Consider the following 19,471-nt stretch of genomic DNA (forward strand, 5'->3'; position numbering starts at 1 on the left):
AAATCTATCTCGCACCATCCTTTATGATGATACATATCTACTTTTCATAGAGTAGTCCGAGGCACCTGCTGGTAAATAATAAATAATATAAATAATAAATAGTAGTATAAATAATAGTAGCCCTTGCGCTGTGCTATGTCTCTATGTTATCGACTTATCGACGTGTATCTTATATATCTACTTATCTAGCAGTATCAGCTACATAAGAACCAACTCGAGGGTGCCACCAAAGCCTGTCCAGTGCATCAACTGTAGCGCCCTCTGCCTTCAGAACCCTTTGGGAAATTTCTCATGCGTATGTGATGATCAGAGCAGAGACAGTTCTTGCCAGTCTGGTAACTTGGCTATCTGCGGTATGTCCTTTTTTTCCGTCATTATGGTGTCTCTCACAAAAACACACACCATTTACATAGTACACATTGCATAGTACATAGTATATGGTACACAGTACATATTACATAGTACATAGTACATGTTACATATTGCATAGTACATGGTACACAGTACATGTTACATATTGCATAGTACATATTACATAGTACATGGTACATTGTACATATTGCATAGTACATTGTACATAGTACATATTGCATAGTACATATTACATATTGCCTAGTACGTAGTACATATTACATTGTACATAGTACGTAGTATGTTGTACGTAGTACGTTGTATGTAGTATGTTGTACATAGTCATAGCAAAGAAGGTATAAGGCAAAAGCATGAGGCATGAAAAGTTACGTAGAGAGTAACTTTTCATTTGCAATTATTTTTTGGACATCTAAAAGAGGGGCAAGCAACGTGCGGCCTGCGGGCTGCATATGATCCTTTGCCATTTATTGTGCGGCCCTTCCACCCCTCCCAGTAATTTTGCATATATAGATGCGTTTGAATGAGTACAATGCACTAAATATAAAAAATGCTACATAATGGGGAGATTTTGTTGAAAGCATAGTGTCGTGTCTCTCACATCAGCTAGAATCTTCAGTTGGCTTTAAACTTTAGCAGAGTAGTCATAAATAGTGTTATATAATGTACATACATGTACTTACTGAAAAGACGCCATCTATTTATCATTCAATCCATGATCTGTGATATTTCTATACATGTGTTTAGATCACAGTTACAGTTTTGTCTTACACATAGCATACACTGCAATAATGTAGTTGTTTACAAATAGCCATTTCCTTTCGATGATTGGTTGTTTGTTCTTGCCCGTGATTGGTCAATTTACTTTAACAGTTACCTAACTGTTGATTAATAAGTAAGTGCTGTCTAGTCATCATGGCTACTAAAAGAAAAAGAACTGTGGCTGAAGAAAACAGGAAAGTCAATATTAAATGGCAGGATAAATACTTGTTTACATCAGTACATAACAAGACTGTATGTTTAATCTGTCAGAATTCAGTAGCTCAAACCAAGGAATACAACATTAGAAGACATTTTGAAACAAATCATGGTGAAAAGTATGGCAGGTACAACACAGAGGAGAAAAGACAACTTGCAGAAATGTTGACAAAAAGCCTGAAAGCGCAGCGGCAAGTATTAACTCAATCACGTGAGGTTGACATTGCCAATACTATGGTGAGCTTTGAGATTGCGAAGATTCTCACCAAACACCAAAAGCCATTTTCTGATGGTGAAATAGTAAAAGAGTGCTTACTGAAACTTGCTGAAGTTAAGTGCTCACAAATGCTAAAAAGTGTTTCAGATGTATCCCTTTCACGCATCACAATAGTCAGACGAGTAGAAGATATGGGCTCAGACATAGCATATCAATTAAAGGTGAAGCTGAGTGATATTGAATGCTATTCACTTGCATTTGATGAGAGTACAGATATCAGAGAGACAGCACAGCCGGCTGTATTTATTCGAGCTGTAGATAAGAATTTCAATGACTACACAAGGTACTAAAAGAGGTGTAGATATATTTGAAGGTGTTCAAGCGTCACTACAGAAAACGGGAATTGAGGACTTCAGCAAATGTGTGTCACTGTGTACAGATGGTGCACCATCCATGATAGGGTGTCACAATGGTCTTATAGCCAAAGTGCGTGAGCTCCAGCCAGATGTTATTGCAGTTCATTACATCATACACCAGGAGAACCTGAGCGCAAAAATTGTCTATATAGATCATGTCAACTCAGTAGTAGTAGAAACAATAAACTACATACGCTCACGAGGACTAAACCACAGAGAATTTCAGGAGTTCTTGAGACACCTGGATAGCCAGTCTGAGGATGTTGTTTATTTTACAGAGGTTCGCTGGCTTAGCAGAGCATCAACATTGCAATGTTTCTGGCTATTACTAGATGAGATCATTTTATTTCTGAAGTTGAAACAAAAGGAGACTCAAGAACTGTGTTATCCTCTCTGGCGAATGGACTTCGCGTTCTTAAATGATATCTCTCAAAAATTATTTCAACTCAACGTGAGGCTTCAAGGACAAGACAAGTTGGTACATGACTTGTTTAAGCACCTCTGAACATTTGAAAGAGATCTTCAGTTCTATGAGCAAAGTCTGCGTGAAGAAAAAGTTGATCACTGTCCCACCGTTAAATCTGTTTTTAATGGCAACAACGAGATCCTGGATAGCTATGCTCAGAGAGTGGCAGTACTTCGAGAGGAGATTTCCTCTCGTTTTACAGAGTTCAGAAGTTTCAGAAGTGAGATGACCATCTTCTCATTGCCTTGTATTTGTGAGATAAGCTCAGCAGCTATCCAGCTCCAGCTTGAACTGAACGCGCTGCAGGAGGATGACATTCTCATCCAAAATTTCAAAGATATGCACCTAGTTGACTTTTATAAGTCCTTACCAACTGCAGATTACTGTAATTTAAAGTAGTTTGCCAGAAGATTTGTCTGCATGTTTGGAAGTACATATACCTGTGAGCAACTGTTTTCCAAAATGAAGCACATCAAAAGCACACTGAGAAGCAACCTGACGGACAGTCATCTGCTGCATAGTTTGCTTCTGTCCACATCAAGAATAGAACATAACATTAACGATTTGGCTAAAAATATCCAACACCAAGCTTCTCACTTCTTAACTATGAATATTATAAAAATATTATATTTCGTATCTCCATACTTTATCTATTGTCTACTGTCATTTATAAGTCCAATACATACACGTTTATTCTTGTATTGTATTCAAGTTGTATATTATATGCTATTTTTTGAAATTTTAATAAAGAGAGAAAATACCAAATCAGGGTTGTATGATGCGGCCCTCGACAATAGTTACATTTTGCAAAATGGCCCTTGTCTTGAAAAGGTTGCCCACTCCTGGTCTTAAAGGTGTGAGCAGTATCTTCTTCATGCATCCTGTCTTGAACTAGCCTAGCAAGTTCTACAAATGGTCTGATAATATTTCAGATTCAAAGTGCAAGCAACAACTATATTACCTCAAAGAGTTTAAAAATTTATATGAAACATACACGCAGTTACCACGTACAACTATAACTATACATGATAAGACACTTACAGTGTCTCACGTACAATTTAATAAAACCAAGCCTACAATGAACCTCCACGATTCTCTTAGTAGCAGAGTCCTGAAACTTTTTTATCACATTTCATACATTTTGACATAAATCAATACAAGTGAGATTCAACCAGCAGTTGTATATAAACATCCTATGCTGAAACCAACTGACTGATAGTTCCTTAAATTGCTCAGAATTGAAACAGCTCTTCCGTTTATCCTACTTATGCGTTTATACCCTACAGAGAGAGATCAGTTTGTTTGTCTCGGCACCTCGATAATGTCTTTATTCTACTTATGCGTTTATACCCTACAGAGAGAGATCAGTTTGTCTGTCTCGGCACCTCGATATGTCTTTATTCTACTTATGTGTTTATACCCTACAGAGAGAGATCAGTTTGTTTGTCTCGGCACCTCGATAATGTCTTTATTCTACTTATGCGTTTATACCCTACAGAGAGAGATCAGTTTGTCTGTCTCGGCACCTCGATAATGTCTTTATTCTACTTATGTGTTCATACCCTACAGAGAGAGATCAGTTTGTCTGTCTCGGCACCTCGATATGTCTTTATTCTACTTATGCGTTTATACCCTACAGAGAGAGATCAGTTTGTCTGTCTTGGCACCTCGATATGTCTTTATTCTACTTATGCGTTTATACTCTACAGAGAGGGATCAGTTTGTCTGTCTCGGGACTTCGATATGTCTTTATTCTACTTATGTGTTCATACCCTACAGAGAGAGATCGGTTTGTCTTTCTCGGCACCTCAATATGTCTTTATTCTACTTATGTGTTCATACCCTACAGAGAGAGATCAGTTTGTCTGTCTCGGCACCTCGATGTCTTTATTCTACTTATGCGTTTATACCCTACAGAGAGAGATCAGTTTGTTTGTCCCGGCACCTCGATATGTCTTTATTCTACTTATGTGTTTATACCCTACAGAGAGAGATCAGTTTGTCTGTCCCGGCACCTCGATATGTCTTTATTCTACTTATGCGTTTATACCCTACAAAGAGAGATCAGTTTGTCTGTCCCGGCACCTCGATATGTCTTTATTCTACTTATGTGTTCATACCCTACAGAGAGATATCAGTTTGTCTGTCTCGGTACCTCGATATGTCTTTATTCTACTTATGTGTTCATACCCTACAGAGAGAGATCAGTTTGTCTGTCCCGGCACCTCGATATGCCTTGAAAGAACAAAGCTATGTGATGGAGTCGAGGACTGCGAAGGACAAGAAGATGAACAGTTCTATACATACTGCCCCGTGGAAGGTAAAGTATACACATGTTAGCAGTGCCTACACCCTCTTGCGCCTTTAAGTACACATGTCTTCAACCTTGACCCGTAATCAGCACTGTTTACCACCCTGAGACCATTATTACCTTAGTACATGGACAGCTGCTGACACCGTTGGCATTTGCTGACCCAATCTAGACAAGACAATTGCCAAATTTATATTCGCTGGTGACTTGTACTTGACCTTAGCGAGTATTCACACCTTTCTTAGAGGTAACCTGCTCGGACAGCTATGTGCAGTGTAACGAGACAAAGTCAGAACTGGAGTGTATCAGGAAAGACTCAGTGTGTGACGGAGTGCCAGACTGCAGCAATGGAGAGGATGAAGAACATTGCGATAGCAGCTGCTCATTCTTTACCTGTCCGATGTCTGGTAGGTCTGCTAGTAGTCACCTTGTAAGAATTGTAAAAAACATACCATTTTTGTGTCAGAAGAAGTCAGATATTATATCCTTTTTGATGCTATCTTTCTTTGCTATTGGAATGCCCCTAAATTTTGCAATTGCTTGGTTACACATACGCTTTAAGATTGCTACGGATTGATTACACGTACGCTTTAAGATTGCTACTGATTGGTTACACATACGCTTCAAGATTGCTACTGATTGGTTACACGTACACTTTAAGATTGCTACTGATTGGTTACACATACGCTTTAAGATTGCTACTGATTGGTTACACATACACTTTAAGATTGCTACGGATTGGTTACACGTACACTTTAAGATTGCTACGGATTGGTTACACGTACGCTTTAAGATTGCTACTGATTGGTTACACGTACACTTTAAGATTGCTACTGATTGGTTACACATACGCTTTAAGATTGCTACTGATTGGTTACACATACGCTTTAAGATTGCTACTGATTGGTTACACGTACACTTTCAGATTGCTACTGATTGGTTACACATACACTTTCAGATTGCTACTGATTGGTTACACATACGCTTTAAGATTGCTATGGATTGGTTACACGTACGCTTTAAGATTGCTACGGATTGGTTACACGTACACTTTAAGATTACTACTGATTGGTTACACATACACTTTCAGATTGCTACTGATTGGTTACACATACGCTTTAAGATTACTACTGATTGGTTACACATACACTTTCAGATTGCTACTGATTGGTTACACATACGCTTTAAGATTGCTATGGATTGGTTACACGTACGCTTTAAGATTGCTACGGATTGGTTACACGTACGCTTTAAGATTGCTATGGATTGGTTACACGTACACTTTAAGATTGCTACGGATTGGTTACACATACGCTTTAAGATTGCTACTGATTGGTTACACGTACGCTTTAAGATTGCTATGGATTGGTTACACATACGCTTTAAGATTGCTATGGATTGGTTACACATACACTTTAAGATTGCTATGGATTGGTTACACATACGCTTTAAGATTGCTACTGATTGGTTACACATACGCTTTAAGATTGCTACTAATTGGTTACACATACACTTTAAGATTGCTATGGATTGGTTACACATACGCTTTAAGATTGCTACGGATTGGTTACACGTACACTTTAAGATTGCTATGGATTGGTTACACATACGCTTTAAGATTGCTACTGATTGGTTACACATACGCTTTAAGATTGCTATGGATTGGTTACATGTACACTTTAAGATTGCTACTGATTGGTTACACATACACTTTAAGATTGCTACTGATTGGTTACACATACGCTTTAAGATTGCTATGGATTGGTTACACATACGCTTTAAGATTGCTACGGATTGGTTACACATACGCTTTAAGATTGCTACTGATTGGTTACACATACGCTTTAAGATTGCTACGGATTGGTTACTCATACACTTTAAGATTGCTACTGATTGGTTACACATACGCTTTAAGATTGCTACTGATTGGTTACACATACGCTTTAAGATTGCTACGGATTGGTTACACGTACACTTCAAGATTGCTACTGCATTTATGCAGATGCATTTTAGATTTCTAATGAATAGTTGGATGTGTGTAAAGCGCTTTAAACAACCCATGGATGGTCTAAAGGTAGCACTCTGAAGGAACTCGGAATAACTTTAACAAAGTCCTTTCTCACCAACCAGCATATAAAAGAGAAAAGACAATTGTATTATTTTCTACGGCCACTTTATATTTAACAAATCGTATGTTTATCTTTGTGTAAAAACAGATGTCAGATATCTGGTTGCTAGGCTACTTACAGATATCTCATGATAACGCACACCTGTAGGTATATGCTATGGACTACGTCTATGTGATGGAGTTAGTGATTGTCCAGAATATTCTACTGAACATGATGTTTGCTCGAGCTGCCATCCAACAGCTTACAAGTGTCCGACAACCAAATCATGCATTTCTAAGATTGCCTTGTGTGATGGCATTTCTGACTGCCCAGACGGCGCTGATGAACAGAGTGAGTCTCTTTTTGGATTTCACTTCCATGCCATTGCGTTTCACATGTCGTATTTGAGATGTTGCTATATGGACATAGATTTAGGTCATGATGTCATGAGAACAGACCACACTATATGGTCGTATGACTATTATATCATCTTGTCAAGGTAGTCAAGGTCACTATAAGGTCTTCAATAACCTTGAGTTTAATTCTAGTAAATTCTAGTGAGCAGCTACTTTTCGTGATCTAGACAGGTCTGGAGTTTAGTGAGAAAAATACTTGAAAGAGGTTCTTGTTTTCTGCCAGACAAATTATATCTAGATGTTAGAGTTAGCATTCAAATGGTGGATTTCATCTACATTGCTCAGTAAGTTATGTGGATATTTCGGGACAGATTATTAGCCATCTACATGTTGTCATTTGCAGACTGCACGGGACACATGTCGGCGGGTAGTTGTGGTGTAGATGAGAAAACCTGTGACTCCGGTCAATGTATACCAGAGATATGGTGGTGCGATCAGACACACGACTGTATCGATAGATCAGATGAAAGTTCGTGTGAAACAGTCACCTGCAGTGATGGCTTTGTAAAATGTAACAATGTAAGTCCTCCTTATCTTTTTCTGTTTAGCATCTTGTAATTTTGAACAGATATGTATGACAAGACAACCGCTAAGTAATTTATCGAGAGAGCCTAACCATAGCGGGCTTGTTTAGAACTCTGTCCAAATAATTTATTTAGATATGCAAAGGCAGAGAACTGATGAATATAGTATGGAAAAACCTTGCCATAACGTGTGTGTCTACCGTCAGAGCAGACAACTTTTGAGTGTAGCATAGAAGGTCCCATTCATGACGCTAGTGTTTATAACTCAACTATACAAGTGATTTAGTTATGTGAAACTGGGCAACTGCTGAGTACGGTATAGAATATAGAAAAAACTTAATCATAACCTTTGTCTTTCAACTCAAGTTTAGTTATTTGTGAATCCTATGTACAACTCCTAATTTGGGTAACATATTATGAAAACAACAGTAATAAGATGAGTAGTTTTTGAACATAATAATAATACGAAAGTTGGTTTACTAGCTCTTAAGGTGATTGTTGATAGTTGTAAATTAAAAACTCTTCGTCATTTCATCTTTCCTCATCCTCGAGGAAAGACTTTTCTCATTGTCTTTTCTCTTTATCTCATATCTAATATTTTTTGCTTGCTATGATGTTTATACATGATATCTATGCGCAAATATGGGATGTAACCAAGTATTTTAGGTTTTACTACAGATTGTAGGTGTAGCTAACTAACATGATTTTATACACCGGACTATCATAGTCAACTGTCACTGTACAACCGGACTATCAAAGTCAACTGTCACTGTACAACCGGACTATCTAAGTTTTAGTTTTCTTATTCCTTTTACGCATGAAGATAGATGTCCTTGACCTTCGAAAATATTTTTCATAGATGCTCATCATGTTGAAGTTTTAATCATCATGAATCCTGATGATGTTGAATTAGGAGAATAAAAATCTAGCTCTTTGGTGACTATGATTTATTTAAACCGATAACCAAATTGCTTTTATTTACTAATTTGTGTTACGCAGTTCATTATAAAGCTTGCTATAAAGCTCATTATAAAGCTTGCTATAAAGCTCATTATAAAACTTGCTATAATTTGTGTTACACAGCTCATTATAAAGCTTGCTATAATTCAGAAATGGAAAACTTTTACCATAACAATTTTTTGTCTATAATATATTCTAAAAACACAAAAAGATCAAACAGTGCTTTTATGAGAGCTCTATGAGTGGTACTACAAAACAGTGCTTTTATGAGAGTTCTATGAGTGGTGCTACAAAACAGTGCTTTTATGAGAACTCTATGAGTGGTACTACAAAACAGTGCTTTTATGAGAACTCTATGAGTTGTACTACAAAACAGTGCTTTTATGAGAACTCTATGAGTGGTACTACAAAACAGTGCTTTTAAGAGAACTCTATGAGTGGTACTACAAAACAGTGCTTTTATGAGAACTCTATGAGTGGTACTACAAAACAGTGCTTTTATGAGAACTCTATGAGTGGTACTACAAAACAGTGCTTTTATGAGAACTCTATGAGTGGTACTACAAAACAGTGCTTTTATGAGAACTCTATGAGTTGTACTACAAAACAGTGCTTTTATGAGAACTCTATGAGTGGTACTACAAAACAGTGCTTTTATGAGAACTCTATGAGTGGTACTACAAAACAGTGCTTTTATGAGAACTCTATGAGTGGTACTACAAAACAGTGCTTTTATGAGAACTCTATGAGTGGTACTACAAAACAGTGCTTTTATGAGAACTCTATGAGTGGTACTACAAAACAGTGCTTTTATGAGAACTCTATGAGTGGTACTACAAAACAGTGCTTTTATGAGAACTCTATGAGTGGTACTACAAAAGCTAAGATTCTAGCGTAGCGTAAATTGTACGTGTACGTTTTATATTGTACATGTAAGTTGTATGTTGTAGACGGGCCACTGCATTCCATTGTCCTGGCGATGTGACATGCACCGGGACTGCCTTGATGGAGAAGATGAGTCAAACTGTGAACACCATTGCCCTGACTCAGAGTACTACTGTGCCGGGACTGAGACTGACCTCTGCATCAGCAAGTCCCAGCTCTGTAACTCACTCTCTGACTGTGACAATGGCATGGATGAATCCCTCCACTGCGGTTTGTTGGCGTCACTCCGGTTGTCTTGTTCATGGTGATGCGTACTAACCATATTTGTCTTATTTGGTATCGTAGCTATGATGCTACTGATGAACTTCAGATTGTCGGTCAAAGAGTCTACATGTAGTTTGTTTTACATCTTTTTTAATAGTGCTGTTTGATGTTGCTGTTGTTGTAGTTATTGTTGTAGTTGTTGTTGTAGTTTTTGTAGTCTCATTACTTTTAGATTTATCTTTTGTGTTTTTTTAACAGATTCAGAGGCTTGTGACAGTGCCCTGTGCTCACATGAATGTGTTGTGGATCCTGTAACGGGGGATGCAATGTGTTTGTGCCCTCGAGGAATGGAGCTAGCCAATAACACTTGCATAGAGATTCGAAGAGCGTGTGGACAGTGGGGAGTGTGCAGCCAGGAATGTACATCCCTTTTGGATGATAGGTTCAAGTGTACTTGTCATGAGGACTATCTTATTGAATCTGACCTGTATAGCTGCACACACAAGGGTATGTTTCTTTGGCCAGACAGCATTTTTTATGATATGTAAAATTATGACTTTGCTACAGAAACTGTCTACATAAATCAAAAATACGGATTTCTCATCTTCATTAGCCTAAATGTTTAGGGATGCTTAGCAGCCAATAGATCCGATCTTTATTCAAGCTTCAATATTTATACATGAATTTTGAAACAAAATTTATCTTATCGATTTGACAATTAATTAACTATCTTATGACTATAGAAGCTCAGCAAACGATACTGTTATTTTAACCAGACTAGTATTTTTGATTATGAGTTTAATTTGCTTATGATTTAACTTACATGTATCTACATCTTGATTGATCTTATGGGTTGACTTTGTTGGTTTTTTCTTTTAAGTTTAATTATCTCATCCGTTCACTTTATTCATGATTTGACTTTGTTTATGAGTTGATTTTATCTATGATTAGACTTTCTATATTATTTGACTTTGTTTATGAGTTGATTTTATCTGTGATTAGACTTTCTATATTATTTGACTTTGTTTATGAGTTGATTTTATCTATGATTAGACTTTCTATATTATTTGACTTTGTTTATGAGTTGATTTTATCTGTGGAGTAGACTTTTTATATTATTTGACTCTGTTTATGAGTTGATTTTATCTATGATTAAACTTTCTATATTATTTGACTTTATTTATGAGTTGATTTTATCTATGAGTAGACTTTTTATATTATTTGACTCTGTTTATGAGTTGATTTTATCTATGATTAAACTTTCTATATTATTTGACTTTATTTATGAGTTGATTTTATCTATGGTTAGACTTTCTATATTATTTGACTTTGTTTATTGGTTTATTTTATCTATGAATAGACTTTCTATATTATTTGACTTTGTTTATGAGTTGATTTTATCTATGATTAGACTTTCTATATTATTTGACTTTGTTTATTGGTTTATTTTATCTATGAATAAACTTTCTATATTATTTGACTTTGTTTATGAGTTGATTTTATCTATGATTAGACTTTCTATATTATTTGACTTTGTTTATTGGTTGATTTTATCTATGATTAAACTTTCTATATTATTTGACTTTGTTTATGAGATGATTTTATCTATGATTAGACTTTCTATATTATTTGACTTTGTTTATTGGTTTATTTTATCTATGAATATACTTTTTATATTATTTGACTTTGTTTATGAGTTGATTTTATCTGTGAGTAGACTTTCTATATTATTTGACTTTGCTTATTGGTTGATTTTGTTTATTAGTGGATTTTGATTATGAGTTGAATTTGTTTATGAGTTGAATTTGTTTATGAGTTGAATTTGGTCATAAGTTGACTTCGCTTATGAGTTGAATTCTTTTACCCACAATTTAGTATCTGATAAATTTTTAAAAAAGCATGTTTTATTTTATCATGACTGTTTTGATTTTATTTCTCATTTCTTTTGAGTACGTTTTTGCTGTCAACTTACAAACATTGCCGATAAACAGTTGCATAGCCCTTCTTGTGATACCCTTCTACGTAATACTCAACTACAAGTTTACTAGATGAATGATTAACAGATGCCAAGGCCTGTCGGTGCTGTCTTATGTCTAGATGGAGAGTATGAACATGTATCCGCTTTGGCATATCTTCCATCTATTCCAGCGGTTGTAGCAGGTGATGCTTTAGCTGAGATGAACTTGTGTTTTGCAGAGCGGCCTGTCTCACTCATTTTCTCTAACAGGCATGAGCTGAGACTTCTTTCCGCTGAACCCGGAACTCTGTACTCTACGCTAATTTCAAGTCTGCGCAATACAATTGCTCTTGACTACCACTGGGAAAAACATTATGTCTTCTGGTCTGATGTCATCACAGACAAAATTTACAGGGGAACTCGGGAGCCTGATTCTTCTAGCAGTAAGTGACAGTTGTCAAACGAGCATGAAAGGGCATCTGAGGGCACCTGCATAGGAGTTTCTAGTGAACGCTCAACTAATCTCAATATTTCAACAGAAACCTGAATAGTTTGAATTGAGACAAAGATCTCTATCTTGTCAAGGTTACAGTGAGAGTACACCTATCTATTATTTCTATGAGGCTGTAACACGCTTCTTGCCTGCTTGCCTGAGGTTTACAAACCAGGATCGGATGGATATATGATGAACTTTTGCTATGTTGCAGGATTTCTTTGTGTAAACTATTGTTTATTAGCAACTGATCAGCCGTTCCGTAAGCTTTGGAAGATTGTAAGATTGAAGTCGTCCAATCAACTGACACTCTGCTTATTTTTTAATTTCGAGTTGATGCATCAGCCAATCGCAATGACATCTCAGCCAATTGCAATGATGTTTAACCAATTGGACTACTTGCGTGTTAGTCAATACTGGATTTAACGAACTTATCATTGCTCAAGTTTCCATTCATTTAGCCGGATTGGAACCTTTTGTAGAGGCGCAAACTTGGTAGTGTCAGTCACTGACATTGTCTTCAATTAAGATAACCAATTGCTCAGAACTGCTAAAACACCTCAGTTAGATTTTAATAGTTGTATAAAAAAACCAAAATTATTTTGCAAGTTCCAGAATTATCTATTTTATACTTACAGATAGCTTGGTTGACATCAGGGTTGTGGTAACGAATGGCTTGCCAACAGCCGAAGGTCTCGCTGTTGACTGGATAGGAGACCATATATACTGGGTTGAGAGTGGGCTAGACATCATTGAGGTGGCAGATTTAGAAGGGAATAACAGAGCTACAATTATAACCCATAGTGACACGAATCCAATGGAAAACCCGAGATCCATTGCAGTAGATCCCCGAGTCGGGTAAGTCTTGTCCTTTTTTCTCAATTATATACGGTGTTCCCTCGCTAGTTTGCGCTTCAGCTTTTGCTAGTTCAGTACATTGCAGGGTAAAAAATACTAAGTTAAAAATTAAATAGTAAAATAAAATGCATAAATCTCTTTCCCATTCTAACCTAGTGAGATCTTTCCATGAAGGTCATTTTGATAGCAGTCATCACATCTCCTGCATGTGGCATTTTGGGAGGAGCGGTGAAACTCTCGTGTCTTCAACTTTGATGGTTCGCAGTAAAGCAGTGCTTTACAGTCAATGTCTTTAATTTTAATAGTTTGCTCTACATCAATTTCTTACAGTAAATGTCTTTAATTTTAATAGTTCACTGTACAGCAGTACCTTTCAGTCAATTTCTTTAATTTTAATAGTTCACTGTACAGCAGTGTCTTACAGTCAACATCTTTAATTTTAATAGTTCACTGTACAGCAGTGCCTTACAGTCAAAGTCTTTAATTTTAATAGTTCACTGTACAGCAGTACCTTTCAGTCAATTTCTTTAATTTTAATAGTTTACTGTACAGCAGTGTCTTACAGTCAACATCTTTAATTTTAATAGTTCACTGTACAGCAGTGCCTTACAGTCAAAGTCTTTAATTTTAATAGTTCACTGTACAGCAGTACCGTACAGCAGTGCCTTACAGTAAGTGTCTTTAATTTTAATGGTTCACTCTACATCAGTGCCTTACAATAAGTGTCTTTAATTTTAATAGTTCACTCTACAGCAGTGCCTTACAGTGTCTTTAATTTTAATGGTTCACTCTACAGCAGCGCCTTACAGTCAACGTCTTTAATTTTAATGGTTCATTGTACAGCAGTCAATGGCAACTATTACAGTCTATTGTTCTGGGCTGACTGGGGAATAAGACAGATAAGAAGAGCAAGCATGGCAGGCAAGGATGCTAAGATGCTCTTCCTTGTCAATGATCCAAACTACATTCCAGATGGTGGCTGGGCTAATGGCCTCACTCTCGACTATGATACGAGACGTGTCTACTGGAATGATGCCAAGTATGTCATCATTAGCTAATTCTAGTCCTCCCCAGCCATTGCTTTTCCTTAGCAATTACTGTGAAACCTCTATTTGAACGCCAACTTTATTTGAATGCCACCTCTAATAGGAAGCCAGTATAAAGAAGATTAAAAAAATACATCGCCACCCTTTAATTGAACACCACCTCTATTTGCTTGCCCACTTTAACATTCTTTACTCTTTACAAATCATGATAGAGGGTGATCAGTAGAAAAATGTCCAAAAATAGTACCAATAATGACTCGGTTACATCAACAACAATTAATTATTTTGTTGTTTCTGTGGTGGTTGCCATGGTTTCAGTGGCGTGTGCCTGAGAAGATCGATTGTCACAATCATTAGAACTACACTCCGATTCGAAATCACTAAAGTCTAAATCCTATGCATTGTCTTCAGATTCGTCCATAATGGGGTTTAAAATCTTACCTGAAGACTTCGAAGCGTTTTGATGAGCGATGAGAATACTCTTCAAGAACATCGTATGATGTAATAGCAGCCATTGCTATGGTGTATTGTAGCGTTAAAAACGGTTTTGAAACTTGAAAACGAAGCCTTTACAATTTTTTCTTCGAAACTTTGTAAGCGACACCATATAAATAAATAATACCTCGACTCTCAAATACAACGCCATGGCTCTCAAATAGAGCGCCTTGACTCTCAAATAGAGCGCCTTGACTCTCAAACACGGCACTATGACTCTCAAATACGGCACCATGACTCTCAAATACGGCACCATGACTCTCAAATTACGGCTCCATGGCTCTCAAATACAACGCCATGACTCTCAAATACGGCACCATGACTCTCAAATACAGCGCCATGATTCTCAAATATGGCACCATGACTCTCAAATACAGCGCCATGATTCTCAAATACGGCACCATGACTCTCAAATATAGCACCATGACTCTCAAATACAGCACCATAACTCTCAAATATAGCACCATGATTCTCAAATACAGCACCATGACTCTCAAATACAGCACCATGACTCTCAAATACGGCACCATGACTCTCAAATATAGCACCATGACTCTCAAATATAGCACCATGACTCTCAAATACAGCACCATGACTCTCAAATACAGCACCATGACTCTCAAATATAGCACCATGACTCTCAAATACAGCGCTATGATTCTCAAATACGGCACCATGATTCTCCAATACGGCACCATGACTCCTCAAATACGGCACCATGACTCTCAAATATAGCACCATGATTCTCAAATACAGCACCATGGCTCTCAAATATAGCACCATGATTCTCAAATACAGCACCATGACTCCTCAAATACGGCACCATGACTCTCAAATATAGCACCATGATTCTCAAATACAGCACTGTGACTCTCAAGTATAGCACCATGACTCTCAAATATAGCACCATGACTCTCAAATACAGCACCATGACTCTCAAATACAGCACCATGACTCTTAAATACAGCACCATGACTCAAATACGGCACCATGGCTCTCAAATATAGCAACATGACTCTCAAATACAGCACCATGACTCCTCAAATACGGCACCATGACTCTCAAATATAGCACCATGACTCTCAAATACAGCACCATGACTCTCAAATACAGCACCATGACTCTCAAATACAGCGCTATGATTCTCAAATATAGCACCATGACTCAAATATAGCACCATGACTCTCAAATAGAGGTTTTAGAGGAATAGAGGTATCTGTCGTTTCCTCGCAAGTGCCTGTTCTAAACCAGCTTATTTGTACGCAACTGTCTCTTCTTTCTAAGTGTTTATTTGTTCTTTTTAGCACATGCCTGTCCTTTCTTATTGTTTGTATTATTAGTAGTTGGCTGCTCTTGTTAAGCAATCACCTGATGCATGCCAACTATTGTCTGTTTTTATCCTAATAGTTACTGCCTGTTCTTTTTCAAAAATTATCTGCTCTGTCCTAACAACTGCTGGTTTCTTTTGTGCAATTGTCTGTTCTTTCTTGACGGTTGTTGAGCCTGCACAGCAAGATATATCGATTATGAGACTCTGATGTCCATTGGCTATATTTGAGATTTCTGTTGAGGCTGTTGCAATGATGCCTATTTTTAAGCCGTGTATAACAGTAAGACCTGGTTGACAAAAGAGATGTTGATATCATCCACTTTTCTGTTTTCAACCCCGCAACTTTTGTCTCCGATATTATACTAAGACTTACTATTGTAAAATCAAATCTTCTGAAGGTTAAGGTAATGTAAAGATTTTGCTACGCTCAGTTTCTACCTCCTTTCATCACAGACCTGAAGGTTCAGCCTCTCTCACATGTATAATTATATCAACAATTTGACCTGCTCTTGGGATTGTAGCTTGGTACATGAGCATTGCCAATACTGACATAGGCACCTTTAAAGCAGCTAGTGAGGCAAAGTATCATAATTGACTCACTAGGGTTTTCTTGTCTAAAACTTATATGGCTTGTCTGTAACCCCTACAGCTCATTTCTATTTTCTTAATGAAGAATTTTGTTGCCAAAGTGAACTGCAAACCAAGGGTCAGCATTATGTGCATAAGTTCCATATGCGGTCGGTATGTGATCGCTTGCAGTGTATTTGTTAATGTTTTTACTATCATTACTAAATATTATTGAATTTTTGTAAAATGGTATACATTAGTTGTGGATTAAAAGTGTGATTTGGATATAAATTTTGTCTAATTACAACATAATATGTTCGGCGAAAAAGGAATGCTTTGGCTTCCCCATTCTTGTCAGTTTTGACCCAGCGTGCATCTGTTGCTGACAATTAAATAGTTATAATTCTACCTCACAGGTCTGACTCGATACAGACAGTCGACTATAATGGTGAACATTTTCATTTGGTGCTGGAAAAGAATGACCTGCTCATGCATCCATTTGCAATCTCAGTTTTTGAGAACTGGGTCTATTGGTCTGACTGGAGAAGAAACTCAATCAATAGGGTGAGAATTATCAATACAGGGTCGGACAGTCTTTACCAAACGAGTCATCTGTGAGTTAATGTTCTTTAAATGGTTCTGAGTGCATACTTGGATTTAAATTGTGCACCAACACAATCATGATCAAAATAAAGTATTTCAGTTCTTTCTTCAATAGTGGAACATGTCCTGTCCATTCGCATTTGGTTGTAAAAAATTCACATGCATGTGTTATTATAAACATAACCTGAGACCGCCATGAGTATGTAGCGCTTGTGGTCTACGACAGTTTAACAGAAACATTCAGTAAATACTGTAAAGGTTTTGTGCGACCTTCACTTTCGTCCACTAGTACAAGACTCATGCATGAGTACAATACATATATTTCTGCTTAGTTCATCAAGGTGTACAAGAGAGAATCAAGTAACAGGCAATGAACAGGCCCAGAACAGCTCTGCGCTGCTATGCAATTGTTCGGGCTTGTATAGCTGCTAAACCCCGCCCTTGTTCTGCTTGGTTAGACCTGGCACAGCTCGGTCCGGCTCGGTCTTGAGTCGGTGCGGCTCTGGCTTGGCTTGACTCGGGATGGCTTGGCTGTGCATCAGCTTGGTTTGGCTAAATGCAAGGGGACACCATCCACCACAATACTAAAAATCTACTAAAATCTCAATAAGTTGCATATTGCAAAGAAGCTCTTACTTGCAGCAAAAACTCTACAATGTGCATATAATTTTATACAGCACATTGTGGGCATGTTGAAACATTTTTCTTCTCAGCAAGAAGAATATCACACTCTTTACTTGCTGAATTCTGAATGTTGCTGATGCTACCACTTCTGTTACTGATGATATCACTACTGTTACTGATAATATCACTACTGTTACTGATGATATCACTACTGATACTGATGATATCACTACTGATACTAATGATATCACTACTGATACTGATGATATCACTACTGATACTAATGATATCACTACTGTTACTGATGATATCACTACTATTACTGATGATGTCACTACTGTTACTGATGATGTCACTGCTGTTACTGGTGATATCACCACTGTTACTGATAATATCACTACGGTTACTGGTGATGTCACTACTGTTGCTGACGATATCACTACTGTTACTGATGATGTCACTTCTGTTACTGATGACGTCACTACTGTTACTGATGATATCACTACTGTTACTGACGATATAACTACTATTACTGATGATGTCACCACTGTTACTGATGATGTCACTACTGTTACTGATGATATCACTACTGTTACTGACGATATCACTACTATTACTGATGATGTCACTTCTGTTACTGATGATATCACTACTGTTGCTGATATTTTACTTGCTGACATTAAAGAGGAGAGCACTATTAACATTTTGCAGGCCAACAAATGGAATGGTACTAGTGCTGAGATAGTACAAAGCACTGTGACACAGCCGTTTGACCTCAAGGTCTATCATGTGGGTCGTCAGCCTCCTGTACATGTTGATTCTGCAAACATGTGTGGGATAGATAACGGAAATTGCAGTCATCTGTGCCTGAGCGATGGACTGAAAGCACATTGCGCCTGCCCACATCTCCTCAAGCTTGCACTAGATAAGAGAACGTGTCAAGGTGAACATTAAGTGCTAGATATCTATTACAAATGGTATTTCAAAGTAAATTGAAGAAATAACTTGATGATTGGCCAAGCATATGCAATAACAGCCAATCATATTTGATTTCAACTCAAATACGATTTGCTGTTATTGCATATGTGTGTTTTGGTAGAGATAAAATTACTGGTTGTCGATACAGTTTTGATGTTGATTACTCTATTACCATTATTAGTATTGTAAATTGGCTCGTTTTCTCTTACACAGAGATTAACAGTTTTTTACTGCTGGCCAGTTCGAGACTTCTGACTAGCATATCACTGAGCAGCGATGACTATGGAGTTATTCCCACACTTGCCGCACCGATCGTAGACAGTGTTTATATAGCTGACTACTATATGGTGGATGGGGATGACGAACAGAGGTTATTCTGGGCTGACTCAGGCTTAAACACAATTTCTACAGCAACCATAGACGGCTCTAACCCTACCAACATTATTCACCTGCCAATTGGTATGCATATATTGCCACTTATTTGATGTTCACCTGTTGGCCTTCGAATCCATTACTAGTTCTTTACTGATTAGATGCATTACAGGCTACATTTATAAAAATACTGCGTTCAACATTAGTCGATCGATGTCTGAGCATACAACTCTT

The 19,471-nt window shown here is 37.3% G+C and overlaps 1 protein-coding gene across 1 annotated transcript in view; it reads left to right on the top strand.

Moving 5' to 3' along the window:
• Positions 1 to 19,471, top strand: part of LOC137387398 (prolow-density lipoprotein receptor-related protein 1-like) — an 85,081-nt gene that overhangs the window by 45,756 nt on the left and 19,854 nt on the right. Inside the window, exons 14-27 of the mRNA XM_068073814.1 lie at positions 1,476 to 1,907; positions 2,497 to 2,666; positions 4,644 to 4,766; positions 5,003 to 5,164; positions 7,034 to 7,216; positions 7,625 to 7,800; positions 9,716 to 9,920; positions 10,173 to 10,421; positions 12,111 to 12,314; positions 13,003 to 13,222; positions 14,088 to 14,261; positions 17,077 to 17,224; positions 18,599 to 18,830; positions 19,079 to 19,324. Coding sequence (XP_067929915.1) covers positions 1,476 to 1,907; positions 2,497 to 2,666; positions 4,644 to 4,766; positions 5,003 to 5,164; positions 7,034 to 7,216; positions 7,625 to 7,800; positions 9,716 to 9,920; positions 10,173 to 10,421; positions 12,111 to 12,314; positions 13,003 to 13,222; positions 14,088 to 14,261; positions 17,077 to 17,224; positions 18,599 to 18,830; positions 19,079 to 19,324 — 2,924 coding nt within the window. The remainder of the gene's footprint in view (positions 1 to 1,475; positions 1,908 to 2,496; positions 2,667 to 4,643; positions 4,767 to 5,002; positions 5,165 to 7,033; positions 7,217 to 7,624; positions 7,801 to 9,715; positions 9,921 to 10,172; positions 10,422 to 12,110; positions 12,315 to 13,002; positions 13,223 to 14,087; positions 14,262 to 17,076; positions 17,225 to 18,598; positions 18,831 to 19,078; positions 19,325 to 19,471) is intronic.

Source organism: Watersipora subatra, chromosome 1, assembly GCF_963576615.1.
Source record: "Watersipora subatra chromosome 1, tzWatSuba1.1, whole genome shotgun sequence".
In the NCBI taxonomy this organism is placed as follows: domain Eukaryota; kingdom Metazoa; phylum Bryozoa; class Gymnolaemata; order Cheilostomatida; family Watersiporidae; genus Watersipora; species Watersipora subatra.